At 43.2% G+C, this 12,206-nt stretch overlaps 2 protein-coding genes across 3 annotated transcripts; one reads left to right on the top strand and one right to left on the bottom strand.

Annotated features, from left to right (window-relative positions):
- Window positions 1-1,724: 1,724 nt before the first annotated feature.
- Window positions 1,725-7,966, bottom strand: dnajc28 (DnaJ (Hsp40) homolog, subfamily C, member 28). 2 transcript variants are annotated; one of them, XM_088608402.1, is made up of 3 exons: window positions 7,195-7,269; window positions 6,565-6,675; window positions 1,725-3,050 (listed from the first exon to the last, which is right to left on the bottom strand). In XM_088608402.1, the coding sequence occupies exon 3, from the start codon at window positions 3,015-3,017 to the stop codon at window positions 1,887-1,889; it is 1,131 nt and encodes a 376-aa protein (XP_088464528.1). In that variant the 5' UTR covers window positions 3,018-3,050; window positions 6,565-6,675; window positions 7,195-7,269; the 3' UTR covers window positions 1,725-1,886. The 2 variants fall into 2 exon arrangements, with proteins under 2 accessions (XP_088464528.1, XP_088464538.1); XM_088608412.1 differs by lacking the exons at window positions 6,565-6,675; window positions 7,195-7,269 and adding an exon at window positions 7,876-7,966.
- A 17-nt stretch (window positions 7,967-7,983) lies between these two features.
- On the top strand, window positions 7,984-11,731 carry LOC148676499 (uncharacterized). The gene is made up of 4 exons (XM_088608426.1): window positions 7,984-8,242; window positions 9,560-9,826; window positions 10,608-10,760; window positions 11,102-11,731. Exons 1-4 carry the CDS (start codon window positions 7,984-7,986, stop codon window positions 11,308-11,310), a joined length of 888 nt encoding a protein of 295 aa, XP_088464552.1. The 3' UTR covers window positions 11,311-11,731.
- Window positions 11,732-12,206: the final 475 nt, after the last annotated feature.

The following is a 12,206-nucleotide window of genomic DNA, read 5'->3' on the forward strand; positions in this document are numbered from 1 at the left end:
ATACTACAAACAGGAAAGGTGACTGGTGGCCATTTGATCAACACAATACAATACTCCAATGGGGAAAACACTGCAGTGATTTTAGGGAAACAACAAAAAGGGTAAGTATCATTCACACTTCATTCATATCACATACACACTCTCAAACATACCAGAAGGGTAGAGTGAAATATTGGAGTATTTCACATTCAGTAAAAGAAAGAAAAATAACAAGCACTCTGTCACAAAGAACAAGGCACTACTTCTGTTTAAATGTAAGGAGCTACTAAAAGAAAAAAAATGTAAAACTTATTTCCTAAGAAAACAGATACATATTTAGATAATAGCAGATGCATTGTAATGACATGAACTGCTACAAACATATCTGAACATTAAAATATATATGAAATACAGACCTATATAGCTGAGCGGCATGTAGAAAGGGAAACTGACTTGATCGACAAACTGTGTCTTGTGAACAACAGTGTCATCTGCTGGACTAGTGCTGAACTGCAGAAAAACTGGGAATTCCCAACCTGCACTGTCTGTTACAGGTCTTCCTATCAGTCCTTAGTCACCAGGTACCATCTAGGTTTTGCCAGTTAACAGTCATCTGGGTTGTATTTTCTCTTTTACACCATATAGAAATAATGTTCTTCCATTATAAGGAAATGGAATTATAAAAAGGACATTTACTGACTTTGAACTTTGAACACCAAAAACACAAAAATTCTGTATCACTCCAGCATTGCTGGAAACTCTGCTATAGAGCTTGCAGATAAAATCCACCACTAGCAGTGAGGCAGATTCCCAAGCGAACCTGTTAAGATAGGCGATTGCCATCATCTGCCTTGGCAGGGAAAGACAGTGTCCTCTTGGGCCCTGACCCCTGGGACAAGACCTGGTCCACAGTTGGCTGATTTAATTAGTACTCTGCTGTGGGGCCTCCAAGGATGGTCAGATGGCACCCCTGACACCAAGAGGAGACACACTGTCTCCGAGGCATGGATTGTGGCTGAGAACAACAGTACATCCACTGAGACCAGCACCAGCTGGAGACGCCAGTCACACACAATGACAGCACAGAGCACCAAGCCATTTCACAGTGGCAGGCCTGGGGAACTGCAGAGTTGCCTGCATTGCCCGTAGTCTCTTCTTATTACACAGACAACTACTGTATCCTTCATTAAACAGCTCATATCTCTTCCTGTAAGAGGTGCACTGGTCAAGCAAACATTATAGAAAGCATCACTTTATTACAGTACATCTAGTTTTCTGCTCTGTTGTTACCACTCATTGTTCCTTATTGGGGACATGTTTTCTAAAAGGCTGTATAATTGTTTGTGACTGCAGTTTGTTTTTTTCAGAATGATCAGCTTATCGTTTGAAATTGCCCTAAAAATGCACATGCACTGTCTTGGAGAAACCATCAGATCCCGTTAAATCATCTGCGGATAAAGACAAGTGAGAAAATCTAGATATTATACTTAGAGAAGAATATGGATTGTGATACAAGAAACAATACAGACTGCTTGATGCCACTGCAACCAAAGACCAAAGGCTGGAGGAAAGGCAGGCATTGGCAAATGATTTTAAAGTAGAAACCAAAGTGTTAGCCCTGTTATCCAGACACTGAAGACACTTGTGACACCAGGACAGCAGTCTTCAAGAAAAAAAAAGAATACACACCTGTGAAGAAAGATTCCGGATAAAAAAGCGCACATAAAATTGAAATTAAAAGACAATTTTAATATATTAAAAGGTTTATTTGAATTCACCACGAAAGTGCATATAAAATCTCAAAACAATATAATGACCTTACAATGAACCACAAGTATCAGGACACGTTTTTGGACTGAATCCTTTACACCCACGCGGAACCACAGTACGTGAGGATTGGTCAGTGTTTATTTGAGCAGACTGTGCACCCAAGAGAAAAGGCCTGGTTTGGTGGGTTTGGTGTGCTGAGACTGGCAAGCTTTGGCCCTCTTCCTCTCCTTTTCCCTCTCCCTCTCTGCTCTCAGCTCCTGGTCAGCGCACAGGGTCCTCTTCAGTTCCCTCTCTAGGCTGAAGTGCACCATCTGACGGCTCAGCAAGGGTACGATGAGGTTGAAGTTGTCCACCTTCTTGTTGAGCTTCGCCAACTCCTCGCCAAAGGCCTTACACTCCTGCTGCCAAAGCCGCTGCTCCGCAGGGGAGAGGGGGTCCCCCAGCCGGCCCCTTGACCCCAGGAGCCTGGCCCTTAGCTTGTCCACCGTCTCGCGGATCTCCTTCTGCGCCACGATCCACTCCGGCTGGTAGCCATTGTCGATGAGGATGCGGTTGAGGTTGTGAGTCATGGGGTCGGCGTAGGGGTTGTGGCTGAACTTGCCGAGAGGCTTGCCCGCCCCGTGCAGGTTGCTGAAGTCACCCTTAGCCATGGACTCCTGGATGAGGTCCTCCACCAGCCGCTCCACCGCCTGCGTGATCTTGACCTGCCGGCTGCTCCGCCGCACCTCCTGCGCCATCAACGCGCCCTCCTCCCCTGCCTGCCGTTCAAACTCCCGGCGACGGTAGTCCAGCACCTGCTCCGTGGCCCGGTCCACTCGGAACTGACGGTATTGCCGCTCCCGCTGGCTGGGCGTGCCCAAGCCCACCCCCTCAAAGCTGAGGAACTGCCTGTGCTGTGGTGCCTGCAGCCTGGACTTGCCGTCTTCCTCCTCTTCCTCTTCTTCCCAAGATTGGCGCGCCTTCTTGTTTTGCTGCGCCAGGTGTGCCAACACGGCTCGGTACGCCGCCTCCAGCTGGGAGAACTTGTGCGGGTCGGCACAGAGAGCCCCGCTATCAGGGTGGTACTGCTTGGCGAGCCGTATGTAGGCCTCTTTCACTTCGGCAGGGCTGCTGCCCCCCTCCCTGGACAGCTGCAGCAGGCGGTAACTGTCCTGCAGGCTGGGGTCTATCCTGTAACTCGCCAGCCAGCGGGCAGGGGGGCATCGGGAGGGCAACAGGGCCTTGTGGACCTCCAGGGCAAGATGCCACAGTAGCCAGGAGCAGCTCATCCTCACTGACACTCCAGCTGAGGAGCAACTCAGCTGCCAATTAAGACAGAAGAAAATCAGATTCATTAAATCGTGAAAAGAGTAAGGGAGCCACAAAGAGACAAACACCTCGTACGAGACCGTGACAAATATATTTGTTTTACATTCGCATTTTCATTCATTTTAAGTTGTATAACAAAACTCACATCCAGTAGCATCATTCTATTTTGTGTTTGGTGCCTCTGAAATGTAATACTGTACAAGATTTATTACAAGAAAAAAAATAATGATGAAAACCTGAGATAAGATCATTAAAAGGAAATATGTCACATGAATCTGCAACAATGGCATGCATGAGTCAAAGATACACTAGTCTACTTTTAATCCATGCTGAAATATAAGTGTTTAATTTTTCTCCTATTAAGAATTTAAATTATGCTCAGCTTGTACTTTGCATTTAACACATGCTGATGCAGCTCCCCACTCAAACTCTTCCCATCCAGTTTCATTTATCATGTTTAGGGCTCTGCATTTTTCATAACATGTTTTGTCAAAAAGTAATTCAATCCATTAAGTCCTCCAGCCTGAAGACTTTGATATAGTCTCTTTACAAGCCACACCAATGACAAAACCCGAACTCTTATGATACTCCCAATTGCTATAATTATTCTTCCCATTACCACAAACTATCTAATGAAAAAAATAAAAATTGCTATAGATATTTTACGGAATGCATTTGTATTCATGAATATTTACAGTATTCTAATCCTGTAACTGTACAGGATTGTAATGGATAGTTGGATAGTTGTTGGCGTGTGTATGTGTGTTTCTTGCAAACAACATGCCAAAAACAAATTTCAATCTGTTAAAAATGTTACCTTAATAACAGAATCTTAGCGGGTATAACTATATTATTAGCAGTAGTAGTATATTGGGAATGTGACTCCTTTTTCTATACTTACAGTATAATCCCTGCATTTAACAGAAAAAAATAACTGTTAAAAAAACGTAGCTCTTGTCCACAGAATTGGAAAGATCAGAAGAAATATCTCTTTAAACATTTTTTTTCTCTTTTAATTTGGGAACTTTAGTTCTTCTTGCATTTTGATTTCCTTTTCACATTCCCGGCATGGAACATGTTTTCTGATAAATTGGTCTGGAACACTTCGAAAAACTTTGAACAGTTACAGACAAAAGGAGGCTATTCAGATGTCCCTAGTAGTAGTTTGTAGCTAAATGATCCAAAGATCTGTTCCAGCTGTTTCATATAATAATCCAGGGTATATCCAGAGTATGACCTTCAACAGCTTCCATGGGTAGCTTGTTCCACACTCCTCCAACCCTTTGTGCAATTTTAAATGCTCTAAACCCTTGCCTGATGAAATGCCTTCAATTCTATTCCGAGGAAGCCCATAGGTAAGAAATGACCTGCACACACATTACAAGAAGCTGTGACACAAGTATAATTTTGGTGTTTGTGGCTAATTGCTCCTTGCTAATCCAAGGTATTTTCTAAAGACTTTAACAGATAACTGCTGAGCTGATGACAGTTTTGAATTTTGGACTATGACGAGCTTTACTGCCGTCTGGGGGCTCAGGCCTGTATTGCAATGTCACAGAACAAAAAAATAAACAGGCTTAATTATGCTGCTCAGTCTGCATCACTGACAAAAGGAATCAAAAATCTATTTGAACTTAGTTTTGCAGTTTCATTTTACAACTTAGTTTACGTAATTTGGAATTCATGGTTCCTGAAATCTTTACGCTTGTACAATTACAGTAATTCAGACTCTGGTTTATACATGTTGGAACATATTACCAACTTTACAGTGGTTTTAAATAACCACTTTTTTTTGTGGCGAGCCAGAGCCCAACCTAGCAGGATACACCCTAGATAGGATAACAGTATCTAGCTCATCCACACACACAGATGCCAATCAATCCAGACGTGTCCTTGAAAAACAGAGGAAGGGTGAAACAAAACATCGCCAAATGGGGCTTCCCCATGGCCAAGGAGCGCTGAAGACTGTGGCCTAAGACTGTATAGGGACTAAAGAGGAAATCCCTGTTCCTTTGAGCTCTTGTGGGAGGACTGGACGACCGCAGTTCCAGAGGCAGGACAGAGAGGACAACAGCAAGTGGTAGGGCTTGGAGGAACTCTTTTATTAAGCACTTTATAAGTCTAGCCCTAGCATCTACTTCCTCGGATTGAGAAAAGACAATCGCCTTTTAAGAACTTTTTGTAATATAGTAGAGATCGCATGGCTTTGTTAGAATGTGTACTCATTGTAAGATAGCTCACGTAGGGAGCTGCGTCAGCATGTGCAGGCTGCAAAGGAACAAGTAAAAGTTTATTCCATGCTGAAAAGAGAAGAAAGGAAACACAACAAGCTATAATGTCGTGTTTCCTTTCTTCTCTTTTCAGCGTGGAACAAACCTTTACGTGTTCCTAATTGTAAGTAACTATTGTGAAATGAAGTTTATTTTACCAGAAAAAAAAATAAAAAAACAGGAGACCCTAAAGAAAACCAGGAGGTGTGAGGCAGCAGTTTTTACCTCTGTGCCTTTGTACAACCTAAAAGCATTCCCAAAAAGAATACGACATTGAGTTGCACACCTGATGCCTTCCTGTTCAGCAGGGTCCAGGATGGTAAATCCTGGCCCTGGAGGGCTGGTGTTTCTGTGGGTTTTTATTCCAATTCCGTTTTTGACAGGTTAAAATTTAATCAATTTCCCTTCAGGATCAATAAAGTCTTATCTATCTAAAACAGCTGTTTTCAGCACACAGATACTTTTCAATAAGGCTCCCCTCAACTTGCTGTAATTTCTGAATAAACAGCTCTTGCTAGTTAATTGCTTGTTGATAAACACATACAGCTGGGAATAATACTGTTATCAGACATGGAGATATCAAACTGAATCAAAGACAACGTTCATCCAGGACTGGGCTTGGGATTGTCTGCCCTGTGATATTCCATTGCTGATCCTACAATGCCAGAAATAAGATCCCTTTAAATCCCACTCTCACAGGTCAGTGAGACACCTGGTTTTCATTCCTGCTGAGCTGTTTGTTAATTTATCTACTTACTCAGCAAATATCTATCCTTAAAACCTAAGTAGATTTATATTATAACCCCCTAACATATTGTATTGCCATTTCGATAATATAGTACCATAAATGCTAAACCTGTCCTACAGAACCGGAAATGTAAAGATTAAAACTAGTTTTATTTGCTAAAGCAAAACTGTAACTGTAAATACGCAAAGCAATCAATACTGGTAACATCATAATGAGTTCACAAAATGCAGCAAGAACTGTCCCGGGTACTGCACGATAGTATTGCACTTCATAAAATAATATCTCAAGTCCGTAACAGCAAATGAAACTTTATATTTTGCAGTAGTGACACTCAATGTTTGTGCAGTAAAAAGCACAGGCGGAGCAATAACGAAACAAAGGGTTTCTACCAGTATGGTTGACCTCAATGTACTGTGATTTCCTAAAATAGTGCCTTTAAAGGTGCAAAAGTCAGAAAGACGAAGGTAAAACAGACCGCTGTCAACTAACCTTGTCAGAAATGCATTAAAGCAAATAAAGAGCTTCCGATTCGCTCACAAAAAGCCAGTCTTCTATGTTCACACCATTTCTGAATCGATTACATAGAAAAGTGCCAATTGCCTAAACATAAAAAGAGAAAAAACGATCGACTTTATTATGTAAAAGTGCAATGTGGGATATGTAGTTCATCTGTCCTTAATGCACTATGGGATTAGTAGTACATCGTAACATTTGCAGTGGCATTGTGGTCTATGTAGTCAACGGTGATTCGCCTAACACTATTCTATCTGCATTACATAAATTAATAAACGGGAATATTGACAATATTCTGTCATCTGTAATGTTAGGCATGTATACATATTCAGAAAAAGTACAGGTAATCGACAAAAAGTAAACTGAAGATTCGGTTCGATAAATAAAAAACACAGGTTATATGAGCACTGCAACTTTTTTTTTAAACTTGTTTTAAAATTAATATCCAGCCCAAATCAATTTTTTTCTATATTTATGCTATATTTATGCGTATTAAGCTTTAATTCAACTGTTTTCCAGTTTGACGACTTGCGCTTTGAGAAGCCACCTTTAAAAGCGCTATATAAAATACATTTTATTGTTATTGTTATAATTATAATTTCTCACGTTTTGGTAAGAAACCCCGACCCAGACTCGTGGTTTAAAACTGGCACGCCTGGTTTTGCAGACCACCCCCTCTTCCTCCAGACTCTCGAACTCAAGGCCCTTCCTCTCACGTGATGCCTAGTTTAGAGACTAGAGACAAGAGACGGAGACCCTGTCCAATGAGAGCGAATCATGAATAATATACAGGAAGCGCAGCTGTATGTTAAAAATAGCAGAAGAACGGTTCAGGTTTGCTGTTTGGACTGTAATGGATCTGAAATGATCTGCAGAAAGAGGTGAACTTCTATTGATCCCGATTTAGTTCAGAAATAAAAAAATACATTATCGATAGGCCACGAAACCGATGAACACGTTTGGTTGAACGAGTGTTAGAAGTTACTCAGGGATACTATTTTCGAAGCCTCGTAACTCTTTAACATTTTTGTTTTACGATAACTAAATGAACTGGGTTTCAGTACATCTATTGAACATAGTAAATGAATATAAAAATAACATGTTCTCGTCTGGTTTGTGATTTCAAACGCTTCTTGAAAAGCGGCAACATCTTTGATTGTTATTTCAATGCATTATATTAAAGAATATTTATTTTATATGAAGATCGGTTTACTCCCTTTTTTACAGACCACCCAAATCAGCATACAGAGATTTTGCTGACAACTAGAAACTGAATCTTCATGTTACTTCTTGTTGGTGTTAACACATGAACCACTGTGTCTGTTTCTGCAGTGCCGGGCTCTAGTCCCACACTTGGGCTGGCTGTCTGGGCTTGGACTTCATAGCCCCGGTGGGATGGAGTTGGACGGGGGAAATGGATACAACAGTGAGGGGGAGGAGGGAGCTGCCGCGATGCTGTGGACGATAGACGAGGCCGTGCAGCGGCAGACCCTCCAGATCGGGGCGTCGGCATGTGGGGCTACTGCTGTAGTGGACGTGCTGCAGGTCCTGGGGATCAGCGTGACGGCCGAGGACGCGGACCGCTGCGTCCAGACACGCCTGCGTCAAAACGAGGCCCCTCTCCCGGAGTATCTGCTCTCCCGGAGCCAGGCTGGTACAAGCTTTCCTTTTTATTCCAGTACTGACAGCGGATAAGGTCCACGGAGGAAGAGAAATCATGTTTAAAATGGCCTCTAGGCGTTAGTCAAAATACTAACTGAATACGGGCATTGTGAAAGAAGCTGACCCAGACGCGATTGTTTAGCTCTCACGTTCTCATGAACAGGTCGCACATGTTCTTATTACGTGTTCTCCGCCAGAACACGTTCGCATTAGAACATACATTCTTAAGAGCAAGGGGTGTCCGTCACAGTGCCTGCAGTCTTTCAGGCTCCCAATCCAGGCTCTCAGTTAATTCATTAACGAGTCTAATTACGTGGGGGGATTTATTACTCTTGTCCATCTTCATATTCAGTTTTGTGGAAACCATCCTGAAGCAACAGCCTCAACTGAATTCAACTGACAAAAAAGTGTAAAAATCTTAATAGAGCCCCGAGTTGAGTGTGATGCCGTGTCCTTGTGTGTGGGACAGCACCTCCCAGTGGTCTGTGATCTGTGCCTTCAGTCTGTCAGCGGCAGAGTGTGGAACGTTGAGCACTGAGCGACAGTGAGCCTGGACACTGCGAGGTCCCAGAGACAGGAGCTGCATTTGGAGGTGTTGGGCACAGTCCTAGTGTACCAGTGCAGAGTAGGGACAGCTGCACCTTCGCAGGCAGAGGATTGTCAGTGTTCATTTACCCTGTGCTCATTGTTTACGAGAGCTGACTGGAAGTGATCATTGCCTTCCCTCAAGTCTTAATATATTGCTGATTTAAAGAGTCCTATAAACCAGGAGTCTCAGACTCTGTTGCTGGAAGGCCTTGTGTCTTCTAGTCTTTGTTCTGACCTGAATCTTCAATTAGACAATTAACCTCATTGTTTTCTAAATTAGACACAGATAGGATTTTTCTTAAGGTCTTTTACAGGTGATTACACAAGGCATTAACGGTACAGTTAACTATAAACCACCTTGGAGCTTAATTGGACTTATATTCCAGTTATGCAGCTAATAAAATAATTAGACCATAAATGTAACTGAGGATGTGGTTGGAAGCACTGGTATCGATCCTCTGGGTGGTGTTGAAGTCCATGCTGTGCTGTTCAGGGTTGAGGGCTGAGGGCTTGTGTATGTCTTTCTGCTGTCCCAGTTTGTATATTTCTAGCGAGACTCCCTGTGATCAATGTGTGTATTTCCAGCAAGACTCTCTGTGATCAGTGTGTGTATTCCCTGTGAGAATCTCTGTGATCAGTGTGTGTATTTCCAGTGAGACTCTCTGTGATCAGTGTGTGTATTTCCAGTGAGACCCTTTGTGATCAGTGTGTGTTTTTCCAGGGGCCACACACCAGCAGCTGGTGGAGGGTGCGGAGAGGGCAAGTGGTGGAAGGGTGCTGGGCCGGTTTTTCCCACTCCACCCATCCCGGCAGCTGGCTCTGGTACCCTGGCTGGCCTCCTGGATCCGGAAGGGTGCTGTTCCTGTTGCCACCATGAACATGCAGCTGGCAGTGCCCGAGGGTGAGGAGGTGCCTGATGCCTGGCACCACCAACTCATCTTTGGCGTCACACCCAGTGCCGTCTACATGACCAACCCCCTGGATGTGGGTGAGTGAGCTGCAGTGGTGGGAACCGACTGGCCTGTCCCTGAGACACAACTGTTTTCCTTCTTTAGTTCTCTCTGTTTGTTCTGTAAAGGATTTAAGGTTGAAATCATGTTCAGTCAGTGTTTGAATGCAGTGTTTGACTCAGCACTGAGTCATTATGTGCTTGCAATGAGACCCTTTTCAATTAAATATCAATTACTGTATGCATTGAAACTTTATATGATCAGTGTGTGTATTTCCAGTGAGCCTCTCTGTGATCAGTATGTGTATTTCCAGTGAGCCTCTCTGTGATCAGTGTGTGTATTTCCAGGGAGCCTCTCTCTGATCAGTGTGTGTATTTCCAGTGAGACTCTGTGATCAGTGTGTGTATTTCCAGTGAGCCTCTCTCTGATCAGTGTGTGTATTTCCAGTGAGACTCTCTGTGATCAGTGTGTGTATTTCCAGGGAGACTCTCTGTGATCAGCATGTGTATGTCCAGTGAGCCTGATCTGTGATCAGTGTTTATTTCCAGGGAGACTCTCTGTGATCAGTGTGTGTATTTCCAGTGAGCCTCTCTGTGATCAGTGTGTGTATTTCCAGTGAGATTCTCTGTGATCAGTGTGTGTATTTCCAGTGAGCCTCTCTGTGATCAGTGTGTGTATTTCCAGTGAGCCTCTCTGTGATCAGTGTGTGTATTTCCAGTGAGCCTGATCTGTGATCGGTGTGTATTTCCAGTGAGCCTCTCTGTGATCAGTGTGTGTATTTCCAGTGAGACTCTCTGTGATCAGTGTGTGTATTTCCAGTGAGCGCTCAGGTGGTGCAGCAGCGTCTGTGCAGTGATTCGGTGCTGTTGGTGAGGAGAGAGGACGTCCTGCAGAGGCTGACAGCTGATACACCGGTCTCGGTATTGCCTCAGGGACACAGTGACCCCTGCTGGGACATTCTAGACGTGGCAGGTGAGAAGAGCCCAGGGCCTGACTGTTAGCTTCTCCATTTGTCAGTCTCTTTCAAACTTCATCTCTATGTTTTTTTCTGTTTTGGCCTCCAGGAGCATTACTAGTGACTGTCCTAGGCCCTTCTTCAAAGCTGCCTTGCCAGTTTTATAATGCTTTTGTACTTTTCTTAATTTAATTAAATTACTTAATTTAATTTTTACATTTTTTAATAGAAACTAAATTTATCACTTCTGCCGTGAAGTTCAATTCATAGGTAGTGTTTTTCATGTTGTGAAGCTTGCACTTGATGATGATGATGATTACTAGTATTGTGTCTCACAATATACTGTGTCCTGTGGCAGGCCAGGTAAGGCAGATGGTGCGTGAGGACGAGGAGTTTGAGACTGGGGCCCCCAGAATGACGCACATTGTGATCCCAGCAGCATACAAGTCAGGAGTCACTCTGTTTGCCCTGAAAGACACCGCCCTTGGACAGGAGCTTCTCCTCGCCCCCGATCTGCCCCTGCTGCATTCGGACACCCACAGAGTCTGCGCTGAGAGGCTACACTGAACCCCTCTGCAACCTCTGTACTGCTTCTCATGAGCCATGGAGAGGAAGGAGCATGCAGGCAGAAGACTGTACTAGATTTTAATTAATTAATGTGCTGGAAAACCAGAACACGCTCTTGATCACCTGTTATGAGTTGATGAAGCACCGGGGATCAATGGGCAGGGGGATGCTTGTCTGTTCTTAGAGAGTTACCCCGCAGAAGACTCAAACTGAAAAATGTGATACCAGACTTCCTCGCTTCTCACACAGCCTACTTTCACCCTGATCATATTGTATTACTGGAGCTCTCCATCCCAACTCTTGACCATCTTAAATAATGTGCAGTAAGGCTTAATTATGCTACACTCCCATACTTCCTCTGGTTTGATTTCTCTCAATCTCAGATACAGATTGTGAATAGATTAAATGGAAAGACATGAAACACTGTCATCTTTATTTATTTATTTGTATAGTGTCTTTCATGCCAAAGCAATCCTAAAGTTCTCTGAATACAATGAAAGAAAATGTCAATAAGATTTACAAAAATCATAATTGAAATCTTGATAGAAATACAAAACACTACAAATTAAATATGACAATAGTGTTAAAATGAAAGTTAATGAGAAGAGGTTGACTTATAAAAAAAATCATGAAGGTTATTACCTTCTCAAATTTGTAAATACCACATTTTGCAGAGATCTGTTGAATTAGGGTTAAATATCACCCTGCAACTCACAACTGGCAACCCCCTGAAACTTAGATGGTGTGAGCCTGGTCAGTACCTGGATGGGAGACCTGGGAAAAAACCAAGGTTGCTGCTGGAAGAGGTGTTAGTGGGGCCAACAGGGGGCGCTCACCCTGTGGTCTGTGTGGGTCCTAATACCCCAGTATAGTGATGGGGACACTATACTGTAAAC

Source organism: Lepisosteus platostomus, chromosome 2 (assembly GCF_059453375.1).
Source record: "Lepisosteus platostomus isolate fLepPlt1 chromosome 2, fLepPlt1.hap1, whole genome shotgun sequence".
NCBI classification, from domain to species: Eukaryota; Metazoa; Chordata; class Actinopteri; order Semionotiformes; family Lepisosteidae; genus Lepisosteus; species Lepisosteus platostomus.